This window comes from Pseudorasbora parva, chromosome 7 (assembly GCF_024679245.1).
Source record: "Pseudorasbora parva isolate DD20220531a chromosome 7, ASM2467924v1, whole genome shotgun sequence".
NCBI classification, from domain to species: Eukaryota; Metazoa; Chordata; class Actinopteri; order Cypriniformes; family Gobionidae; genus Pseudorasbora; species Pseudorasbora parva.
The window spans coordinates 36,500,732-36,513,612 of NC_090178.1; the positions used below are offsets into that span (position 1 = coordinate 36,500,732).

Below are 12,881 nucleotides of genomic sequence, written 5' to 3' on the forward strand. Positions count from 1 at the left end.
GGTTCTTAAAAAAAAAAAAATGCTGCTATTTGGAGCAAAAAGTGTAGAAAAGGAAGAAAAGTGTAAAAGACATTTTCTAAACCTGCTAATGAGGTGATACTGACGCACAATCAGTGTGATCATGTGATCCAGATTAGATCTTTCACAGTGAATGAAAGTCTGTCTTTTTACTGTTCTAACTTTGTCTACATCCTATAAGTCTGCTTGGATGCTACTCTGGAAATAAATATTAATTAATTTAATTTAGTTTGTTTGACTTTTTGTGACTTTTATCATTTAGTAAGAAAAAAAAGTACACTGCAGAGCTTACAAGAAATCATATAGTTCCATCCTAGGCCCAAAGGCAATAATCTTCATATATATTTGGGGACCCCCAATATGTAGATTCATGTTAACAAATATAACTTTTTTAATGACTGAATCTTAAAAACATTACCCCCAATCCTACATGGTTACAGTGAAGTCTGTTTGAACCCTGTATAGTCAGTGTTAGGGAAAGTTACTTTTAAAAGTAATGTATTACTATAATGTGTTTAGCTGTTGGTAGATTGCGTTGATCATTATGGAAATGATTAGTCTACATCTGTACTCTTTAATTTGTGTAGATCACTTGAACTTTCCACTACCATCTGCGTTTTTTTGCAATTCAGCTCTCACTCTAATTTGCCCTGTTTAGTAAATCTGGCCTAAGGTATATTTGCATTTTTTTTTTACATATTTCATTATCACAGGTTTGCATACTATTCTGAGTCAGCATTTCACTGATTTTATTCATTTTCAGAAATACTGAATCTATTTTTGTGCAAGTGAGATGAGTAAATAAATGCATGCTCACACCTATAAGACACTATTTTAACAATCTAAACACATAAAGCGCACGGCGCAAGTGCACTTAGGGTGTATCCGAATCAATTTTTAGTTTAACGACAGGAAAAATGGTTGGTGCACCAGGTTGAGTAATAGATGTGTTTTGGGCATAACGTGCAATAAACCAAATAGAGTCTCATCTCTGATTCCCTTTATAACCCGGTTGCGCTTGCACCTTGGCAGATTCGCTATTTACATGGCGGAATTTGTGAGCATAAAGACGGAATGCTTCCCCAGAGAGGAATCCTTTTATTTTTAATATTTAAAAAATGTTTGTGTGCTGCTGCGGGTGTGCGTAATAATCTGAGTTTATGTGCGTTGTGGACCCGCAATGTGGCGGCAAAAATATTACGTTATTGAATTTAGACCAGGTTTCAGTTGGTCAATGGCACAGTCGTTTTCAGTTGCCTCAAAATAGCAGCGTGCCAACAATGCGCCTGAACACAGATGGATGCGAGTGTATAATCCTGGCGAGTGTATAATAATATAGTCCTGGCCACACTCCCTCCATTGGCCCATAATAATCCCCATCCACTGAACTGGCTCTATCACCCTCTCTCCTCTCTCCGCCTATCGCTAGTGTGTGATGAGCGCGCTGGCGCCGTTGTGCTGTGGCTGCCGTCTCATCATCCAAGTGGATGCTTGCACACTGGTGGTGGTTGAGGAGAGACCCCTTACATGAGTGAAAAGCACTTTGGGTGTACAGTAGTATATGAGATATATGTACATTTGACTTGTTCTTAATGAAACTGTGATTTATCTCATATACTGTATTAATATGAAAGCACTATATAAATGCCTCATTCATTCATTCATTCATTCATTCATTCATTCATTCATTCATTCATTCATTCATTCATTCATTCATTCATTCATTCATTCATTCATTCATTCATTCATTCATTCATTCATTCATTCACTGCACTTACTCCCAATTTCACTCAACATGGAGACAGGAGAAATGTCAGTCACTAAAAAGTAACTGATATTTTGTTGTAAACTTAAAGGGTTAGTTCACCCAAAAATGGATGTCATTAATGACCCACCCTAATGTCGCTCCACACCCGTAAGACCTCCGTTCATCTTCAAAACACAGTTTAAGATATTTTATATTTTAGTCCCAGAGCATATGCAGTCTATGCACACTTTACTGTCAATGTCCAGAAAGGGAATAAAAAAATCATCAAAGTAGTCCATATGTAATCAGGTAGTTAGTTAGAATCTCTTGAAGCATCGATCAATGATTTGGATCGCCAATGTCACGTGATTTCAGCAGTTTGGATCGTGTGTCAAACTGCCAAACTGCTGAAATCACGTGACATTGGCGATCTGAATCATTGATCGATTCACTGATTCATGACCGTTTTAATCTTTATTTGAGGTTTGAAAAGAAACGCGGAAGAGAAGACAATGCTGAATTAAGTCGTAGTTTTTGTTATTTTTGGACCAAAATGTATTTTCAATGCTTCAAGAGATTCTAATTAACCAACTGATGTCACATATGGACTATATGATGCTTTTATTACCTTTCTGGACATGGACAGTATAGTGTGCATACACTTCCATATGCTCTCAGACTAAATTTAAGATATCTTACTGTTCTGAAGATGAACGTAGGTACACCCATCAGTAAATTATTGACTATTGATTATCCAGGCTTTATTGTTGTTTTGTTGTTTTGTTTTTTTTTTTTTTTTTTTGGGGGGGGGGGGGGGTGCAACACGCAAGGCACAAGACCTGTTCACACTCCTTTTTTAAGTTTGTGGTGGACTTTGGACTTTGTGGTTGAAGCCAAAAAGAGAAAAAAATCCTAGAAAACAAATGCAATAAAACAATGGGTGGATGACATGTTTGCTCATAGTATAGCTCATGAAAAGATAATTAAACTGAGATAAATCACAGTTTCATTAAGTACAAGTCAAACGCACACATTTGATTAGATGCAACGCGCCCGCATTTTCAACCTGCCTGTGGTTCAACTGGGCAGTAAATGCTTGGTTATCACTTATGAACATTATTTTAAACAACTATGTTGACCTGGTCATGAACTCAAAGTGATTGCATTTTTTAATTAAAAATCATTCTGAGAGCTATCACAAGAAAGCCGACCAGAAAGAAAAGAAAACAGCACCCTTATCATATGAACCTACTTGTAGGGGAAGTGTAATTGTCTTTCAATTTCCTTTAAGCTATTTTCTCCTTTTCTAGTTCAATATCTCAAGACAACAGGCAATTTTGAGTTAGTTTTTTCAATACTGTTATTAAGCTTTTATTTATATGCAAATACTAATTTAAATTAAATTTTTTTGAATATAATCAAACTAAAATGTATTCAACATTTTCTCACAGTATCAGTTTATTTGGTATAGTTTATAAAATGGAAATAAAATATGACAAAAACGAGTTAAACATGTGTCAGAACAAATTCATCTTGATAATGTCAGATAACTTTGGTAGAAAGGTATTTAATGGATTACAGTCAACCAATCAGCTGTCATCTGTTAAATTTAAAGCTATACTGTGTGATATTTTCCCCCATCTAGCGGTGAAAAGGGTATATGACCATCCAGTGAATAATAGTTTCTGTTCCTCTCCATTCTGATTTTGTTTTAACTCCTACGGTGGCCGATTTAGTCCAAGATTAACATGGCAATCCCCCTCTTCACATTCGACACGGTGCCATCGAGTGTTAAAACGCGAAAGGCGAAGCTTGAATTTACGGGTATGTCCCTCTTTGGCTAATGTACTTTCAAGATGGAGGGGCAACATGGCGACCGGCATTCGAACCCCTCACCCGTATGTATTTTCAATGGCATATTATAAAATTACGAGAATACTTTATTACTTAAAAGAAGTAAATATACATTAATGAGCACATATATTTTTGAAAGAACTAAGTGTTTTTAGCTAAGAATAAACTAAAAAAGTTACACAGTGGAGCTTTAAGTACACAATTAGATAATACCAATTTAGGTCAACCAATTACCAGGCAATGCTTCATTTTGTTTATCTGTGGTGTTAAAGGTCGCATTAGCAATTAAAGTCCCAGTAAACCGGAAGTAGCAATTGAGCTTTCTTCAGTGCTATGATGTATTTCCAAGTGAAACTGAATACTGAACAGAGGGCAGGGTTTTACCTCAGCACTCCTCCTCTCCTCTCGCTCATAGCAGACTAACAAGCTGGAGGAGAGTGGTGAAGCATTTTAAAACGCAATCCGTCAAACTGCCGTTATCTGAGAAGGAACGCTGTTTCCAGACCGGAAGTAACTTTTCAGATTTTGATTAAAGATTACAGCGACCAACTATTTTTTACTGTGTATTAACTTGCACAGATTAATTGTTCACCCTTAGACCTTTAATATGTGCTAACAAAGTAAATAGGGTCAATTTTGATTTCATGAGGACTTTAAAGAAAAAACACTAAAGCAAAACATGATCAATTCAAAGTGTCTGTATAATTTTGGCCCAAAATGTTTATACAATACTGCTAGTCCACTGTATGAAGAATTTTTGGGTATAATATGTCACAGTTTGCTTTATTTTGCTATCCTCACTTCATTAAAAGAAACTATAAGTGTCCTGCACCCACTAGTAAAAAAATATATCTGGTGTTTGAATAATTTTTGGTTTGACTGTGTTACCTTTAAATGATTACGCTTATACTGTAAGTTTGTTGTGAACCTACATAAATGACAAAAATAATTTAGTTGATTCTTTTTCATTGATAAAGGTGCATTCTCTAACTTCCAGTGGGTTCTTCTTACCTTGTTAATGCGCTTAAATTTTGAAATTCTTAATCTCCAATAGAGATGTGAATTTAAACTCTTTTGAGTTTACAAAACTGACACATTTTAAGTAATCTGAATTATTTAATTGTTTTTAGTTTTACGAACTTCTTTTAATTTAGACAAACTTAAATATAACTAAAACTTGGCTGGGATTTCCCAGCATGCTTTGCCATGACACTCGAAAGGGAGAGTAAATGCTAAGATTGTTACATCCTTTATTTTTATTTTTTTGTACATAATGTTTTGTTTAGTAGTGTTTAATGTTTAGCTATGCTAATTTAGAAGAATTTCTGTAAAGATGTTTTCTGTAAAGATCTTTTGTAGGGTTAACATCATGGTGATGAGTGGAGTATGAACTTTGATAATATATACATGTTTTACTGTCATACTCATTAGATACAAATATTTGTACAAAATAAAACTCTGTCTACTATATATACTATAATGTTGAATTCCTTAACATAAAATTCTAATGTAACTGATAACTTAGTTATATTTAGTTTTGCCAACTTATTTGGGTTTACAGTGCAAAGAACTTTTATAGTGAGATCCCTAAACCTTTTTGTCAACTCCAGACCTTTACTGAAAATCAGACTTTTTTCAGCAACTTTTGTGCCACAGGTCTCTACCTGACTGAGCATCCCGACACACACAACCTGGCTCAACCAGTGACAGATGGGACAAGTGTTCAGAAAACCTTTAAAGGGTCATGAAGCCCCCCTGTTGCAGCGGTGTATTTTCACACCTTCGATTTTCAAAGGCCTGTTAAAATGGGAGTGGTCGACTGTGAAAAGGTGGGATGGGTATTGTATGGAAAGAGGGGATGGTTTGCATAAATGGTGGAGTGTCATTATGTGCATTAAGATTAGTGATACCAACAGCAGCAGTTAGAGCGATTCTGAGACATGTTCTTGGTTCCCGTTGGCATTGTTTACAACAGTGAGATTAAATGACGGATGAGTACAGCGAATGAGAGAGCTCTGAGACGTTAAGTGGCGTGCAGCAGAGATCGCAAGTTTTTCAGCTCTTCAAATCAGCATTCAGTGAGAAATGAAAATAAATGTTATTCTGTATGACGAAATATTTTGCAAACGTGATAATTAAACTATATTTGTCCAAATATGCACGCTGTTTGGCAAGATGAACAACGCGCCGACGTGATAAGCCTAAGAGAACATGAACCACTCACGAACATGCTTGCAATGCGATAGAGGTGTAATGCTGCCTTCAGGTGCTCTCGGAATTATCGTAAATACGAGTTTCCTAGGGAAAAATTGCACGTGAATGCTCTCACATTTTGAAACTTGAATGCAATGATTTCGTAATCACAACTTCAGAAGTCGGAATGATACAATTTCCGATGGCACGTGAAGGCAGCATAATTCTAGATCGGTAAAAGCGAAGGGGTTTGAGGTTTCATAGTCTTGACCGCGCATCTGAAGCACAGAGCGGCGCACGCTCGGTTGCCGTGATGATCCGCGCTGTCTATCACTCGGCAGCTAAATCTATATTTGTCCAAATATGCACGCTGTTTCACTAAGAGCCCGAACACATGCGGTTTAGTGCATTTCTATGACCACAAATAAAACGAAAAGGTGGCTTTTGATTCTTGTTATTTCATCAAAAATATTGTTCATTAGCTTATAGATCGGTTATTTTGCACTCCTGACATAAATGAGATGGTCAACGCTTGCAGGTTCGGCGTGCGATTCCTCAGGTTAATTTTACTTTACCGAGCCTTTGGTAGCAAAGGCTTCCACAGACGGCACACGGTTACAGCTCGCTCGGCGCCCTTTACGTTACTTCGTATCAGCACAATGCCTCACTTTCCTCCTTGACTTTTCGTACGCTGCTTTCAAATTTTCCCTAACATACAATAATGATGGAAGATGATGAGCCTGACAGAAGTGACTGTCTCATGTATATTAGCTAAATTATCTTGTATGCATACTACAGCGCAGGGATTGGACTGAATGAGCTTTATGTCATGAATATATATCGAGAATCGCTCAGAGCGGTCGACGTCAGCATGTCCCCACCAGCCCATACATGGACCGAAAAGGCCGCGCCGACGTCAGATTCCGTGACGTTGCTCCGACTAAACTTTTCAAACCGGAAAACAGAAATCGCTCTGAAAAAATGCAAAAATAAATATGTTTCACTTATGAATTAGAATAATGAGTACCTTTAGTTTTTTTCAATGATGTGCAACCTATACATATATGTTTATATCTCAAAAAAAGTGTTTTGGGGTTTCATGACCCTTTAAGAGTCTGTTTTAAACAGGACAAATTCCACCCGCTAAAAATGGAAAACATAAATTACTTTAAATACCATGCTGGCAGGTTGGCCATTATGTACTTGGCAGGCCTACATTTTGTGACTCATAAAATAGTTTCTAACCACAACGGTCAAAGACATAATTTAAATGCATATAAGCTAGAGTCATATAACCCAGTAACCTTTTAAACTTAAGTTAGTTCTATTTTTATTTAGATATTAGAATCTTTTTTGGATTTATATTATAAAATAATCTTATTTCCTTGTGAAATTTGCAATTTACATGAATAATATTTTTACACATTAGACTTAGAGTTTGTGGGAACCAAATGTTCAAAATAATATCTGTTTACGCAGTGCCTCTTACCTGCAGCAGGAAGTCAAACAAGGCCAGCCGCCCCCACTCTGAATGATGAACTCCCACACATGTTGTAAAGTTTAAGGGTACCCGAGTGCCACACCTGCTCTTAAGCATAGTCTGATATTGTGGCCAGGTAAGTGAAAATGAGTTCTGGTCATTGTCAGCATCAGACAGATGCTGGATGCTGGGATCCCACCATACAACCGGTCTGGGAGATCCAGTTGTGTACCTGTATGGTAGAATCTCACTGTGGAAGGTTCTCAACACTGCGGGCAAGCTCCGGTTCAGACCGAGAACTCTGTCCAGGTGAAAGGCAAACACCTCAAACCAGTCATTGGGGCGCTTTATGAGAGCACAGCTTCCTGTCTGGCACCGTTTGGTATGATTGTCCCCTGCAGAAGCGAAAATGTCATATCTATCATTGAGTCCAACCTGAAGCACTTGCCCATGGCCCGGAAGCCTGGCTTTACTCAACACGGGGGCCCTGGAGAGAAGTGCCATCTTTTTCATATCATCCTCACTGAGCCAGGGTAGAGACTCTGCTTTGCTCTGGTTCCGGTTTTCATTAAAAGTCTCATCAGAGACAGTCTTACACCAGTCAATGTCTGACTCCGTGATGCCAGCCTCTGCTGGAATCCAATCGTTGTTTTCTCCCCCGGATTTGGGCCTCTTCCTCTCGGAGGGCCCTGCTCGTCTTTCATGTGTTCCTGCTTCTCCCAGGGCCTGTTTCAGTTTTACCACCTGCTGTGTATCAGAGAACTGCCCCACAAGCCTCTTTAATTTGTCCCCATCTGGAGTGCATTTGTGCCTGCATGTCTTGCTATTGGGGTGGAGGCTTTGAATGCTGGCAGGGTGAGGCAAAGCTGGGTTATGTCTGGAGCGAAGAAGATGGATGGATGTTTTAGAGCCGTTAGTTCTATTGGCTCGCCCTCTTTTGGCACTGGCTGCAAATAGCTTGGCTGGACGCTTGTTTGTGTTCTGCAGATATTGTTCTTTTTTGTTTGCTTCACTTTTTGGAGGCCTTTTGTTCGATACTTTTTCCTCAACTTGTTTTCCGGAGGAAAACGATAGCTGATGATGGTTGACCATCAGCAGATGCTTAGCTGAATCTTTCATTTCAGGGTTCTTCCCGGTTCTGCTGTTCTGTCCATATAAAGACACTGGAAGGTAAGGTCTCAGAGACCACTTCTCGACCAGCTTGCTGGGTTTGTTATTGCGGGGGCCCCGTACATTCACCCTGCTCTGCTCAGATGGGAAGGGAGGAAGGGTGTATATCATCGCCACGGACAGGCTGAAGAAAAAAAGGAAGGCCAGCACAAACCGACATTTTAGTCTGAACTTCAACCACACTCTTAGAGCCTGAAAGACACAGCAGAGAAGATAGTGGTGAAGACAAATGGTACAATAAAGTCAGCAAGCAAGTCGTAAATCTCAAGGAGAAAAGTTTTTGTAAACTCTACAACAGGAAAAGCTGTTTGGATTTCAGAAGGTGTAGGGAAACCGTGAACGTTTTTAGAGGGACTTCCATTCAGAGGCCTTGATGACGAACACACATGCTTGAGATTTATTTCACTCTTTTCCATATGTGGTTAAGATTGACATTATGGCTAGAGATATTTTCCATATGTGTTCATTCCATTGTACACTCCAGATTCCACAGTGTCAGACTGGAATGCAGATTGAATCTTTCATTTTACAGAGATAGACCTATATTGGGCCTATAATTAATCAAACAGAATACAGAATTTTTGGTTCACCATGAACTCAAAATGAACCATTCTTATTCTTTTCTTTTTTTAAATGGAATATTGCAGTAATTTTTATAGGATTTGTCCGTGCACAAACTGCACATTATTGTTTTTTTTTTTTTAAATCATGTGCCCTCGTAAAATCAATATCAAAATCAAAATAACTTCCCCCTCTTTCAATGGCATGTTTTCTCTGGTCTGATGTTGTTTTGACTGGTGTGAACTGTGAAGGCGGGGTGACCTGTCAATCACATGAGATCACAGCAATAACAAATGATAATGATCCAATATATTTTTGAAAGACAAAATCAAGTCCAGCACTACTTTTTTTGGGGGGAGCCATTTCACTTGTATATGCATCACAATATGTAAAAAAAGAAATAGAAACTTCCATTTCATGCCGACTTCAGCATCTAATAACAAACAGAATAGTGACAGGGCTTGTTTTTAGTTACAGTCTCTAATTTTCCTGCCCTAGCCATGACCCATTCTAAACTGGGCAAAGCCTATCATTTAAGTTTTAGAAGAGGTGCCAATTCTCCCAGAACTGTACACACAACTGTAAAAAGTAAAAATACAGCTTGGAAAAAATCTGACCATTTTGCTAAAATGCTTAGATTTTTTAGTTTACTGTCAAACAGTGTTAGGTAAACTTATAGGAACAAGCAACAAGCTATAGTCCAACTAAAGTGAAGCTCTTTTGAAAAAGTAGTTAATTTACAAGCTACTAATAAAAATACAATAACCAAAATTATTGAAATATATATATGCTATATATGCTAGTCATTAGAAAAAGTATTGAAAAAGCTACTCTACTCTATCTACTTTATACTGACAAATGTAGAATAGCTTGTAACACTTTACAATAAGGCTGCATTATTTAACATTAGTTAACATGAACCAAGAACCAATATACTTTGACAGCATTTATTCCTCTTAGTTAACCTTAATTTAAAAATGTGCTAATAAAATCAAAAGTTGTATTTATTAACATTAGTTAATGCACTGTTAACTAACATTAACAAACAATTAACAGCTGTATTTTGATTAACTGACATTAACAAAGATGAATAAATACTGTAACAAATGTATTGTTCATATTTAATATAACTATTGTTAACAATTGAGACATTATTCGTAAGTGTTACTGAACAGTTACTCCCCATCACCTGAAAATGCAGTTCACACTTCACTCTCAGAAAAAAAGGTACAGTTCTGTCACTGGGGCGGTACCCTAAGGTACAAAAGTGAAAAGGTACATCTTTGTACCTTACTCACCCTAAATGGTACATATTAGTACCTTAAAAGGTACATATCAGTACTTTAAGAGTGCAAATTAGTGCCTTAAAGTTACATAGTAGAACCTTAAAGGTACATATTAGTAACTTTTCAGTTTTGTACCTTAGGGTACCGCCCCAGTGACAGCAATGTACCTTTTTTTCTGACAGTGTTTAGGTTAGGGTCCAATTCTCACTATTAACTATTAACTATAATGTTTTACTCAATAAACTCCTAATTATTTGTTAATTGTAAGGTAGTTGTTAAGTTTAGGTATTGGGTAGGGATTAGGGGATGTAGAATGGTCATGCAGAATAAAGTATTAATATGTGCTTTATAAGTATTAATAAAAAGACAATATCCTATAATATGCATGCTAACAAGCAACTAGTTAGTAGTAAAACCATAAACTAAAGTGTTACCAAATGAAATGTACAAAACCTTAGAAAATATGCATTTTATATTTAGCCTATACTGTAATAAAGCCTACTAATAAATTGCTTATGTTTAATATTAGTCATTTGCAGACACTGAAAAAGTTAAATATAATGCATAAGCGTGCCTGACACACGTTTTTCCACATATATCTGAATGCTAAATAGCAAAGAAGATTCTCAATACTGTGAGATCTCCCATTGCCTGGCTGAGCTTTTTATGACTTTAGCAGATAGCGCCTGTAAAAGACTTCCATTATGCTTCAGTTTAAAGAATGCCTTGTGTGCAGTTTCATGAGGCTGAGGGGAGCATCAGTTAAGACACAGTCTGGACAGGTTAGGGCCTGTTTGACTGCTAACTTATACACAAAAGTGAATGTTTCTTTGAAGGCAAGTAGATAGGTCATAATTACGCATGAGGGAACCTTGCAATTTCTTGCTGTTTCAGTAAGTTGCCCGGTTGAGTAGGTTTTTGATATAGTTTCATTTAAAATATTTTAAATAGATGCATCATATAGTACAATACTAAAGCAAGTGGTCTAAAGATATCACAAGCACACTTTCCAAGTATATATATATATATATATATATATATATATATATATATATATATATATATATATATATTAAAATTTCTATATTTTTTTCTTTATGTTATATATCAGCCCAATCTCATACAAATGTGTATCTATAGCACGTATTGTATTTATTGTGCGATTTATAGATTCAAGATTACAGGCTTTATTTATGTATAGATTTGGCTCTCTCTCACACATTCACAAAAAGTTTGTATACAACAATTCAGTTTTATGGAGTGAAAATCTTTAAATCCAGATCAGTGTGTTAACAGCGAGTCAGAACCTAAACCCCTTAGCAATTCACAGTATCTAAACAAACTGAATGGAAATCACACAACACACTAAAGCACTGATCCAGAGACACCGAACATCTGTCAAAAAACAAAACAAAACCAAAAACATCTTGACAACAGTTAACCAACCTTAGACCTCTTAATGAGTGACTAGACATTCAGATGGTTAAAGGAAAGGGTTGCAGGTACTGTTTAGCTGGTGTGAAACATAAAATAGACTGAACTTTACTGAAAGTTGTTGTGCATGTGGTTTAGACGACCCTTACAAATGAAGTGCCTTGCATTAAACTCTCAGGGTTGTTTTTAACAACTAAGCATATTGACACCATGGTGTTAAACTGGCAAATGCAGACGGCACAAACAAGTATGAAAAAGACATCACACTGTTAAACAAGGCAGCAATCCAAGCACAACAAACACAGGGAGACAGCCTGAGAACATTAAGAGGAATTACTCAGACAAGTACAATGTTTTGGGGAAAACATGCTCACATCTCAAAGTTATTGTTTTTCCGGGACTTACTTGCACAGACTACGCCTTCATGACTCAAAACTGCGTATAAACCAGACACTGGTGAAATAATGGAAAGTATAGAAGTAATAAAAACCAAATAGGATTACATAAAAACCTCCAAATTAATCTAATAAACATGTTGTCTAAATCAAATCAACTTTATTTATATAGTACTTTTTATTTTTTTACAAGTCCAGTTGTTTCAAAGCAGCTTCACAGTGTTAACAGGAAGATAATGCAACATAATTTGATTTCAACATGTCCTCCAACCAATACGCCTTTAGGTCGTTTGTCACTTCCTTGAAATACGACCCATAGGAGCGTTTACTAAAGTTGTGCTCCTATTGACAGCAGGACACTTTCATTTTAAAGCATTTTTCTCTTTTATCTGCTTAATATTTCAGGTTTTGCATAGCTCAGTTGGTAAAGCATTGCACTACAACATGTGATCATCTATCGTGTGTTTGATCCCAGGGAACACGTGCTCATAAAGTGTGTATGCACTATAAATCACTGGGTAGGTTTAGGTATGGGGCGGGTGTAGATTAAATATTTAAAAGAAATATTTTTGCTAAATGGAAATATGACAAATGCCGGTTAAAAAGTCCAGACATTGCATTAAAATGAACACGCATTTTGGTTGGTAACGACAGTCATACGTCAGTTCATGACGTGTGATGTAACACGACACTGCCATTATTTTTACGCCAACTAGAGGGCGCATGACTTTAAAGCGTAAATA

General features: G+C 36.9%; 1 protein-coding gene across 2 annotated transcripts in view; it reads right to left on the reverse strand.

The window, feature by feature from the left end:
* gask1a (golgi associated kinase 1A) overlaps positions 1-12,881 on the reverse strand; it is a 49,553-nt gene that overhangs the window by 15,140 nt on the left and 21,532 nt on the right. For both annotated transcript variants that reach the window (XM_067449804.1, XM_067449805.1), the window contains exon 2: positions 7,302-8,654. In XM_067449804.1, the coding sequence (XP_067305905.1) occupies positions 7,302-8,654 (1,353 nt within the window). The remainder of the gene's footprint in view (positions 1-7,301; positions 8,655-12,881) is intronic.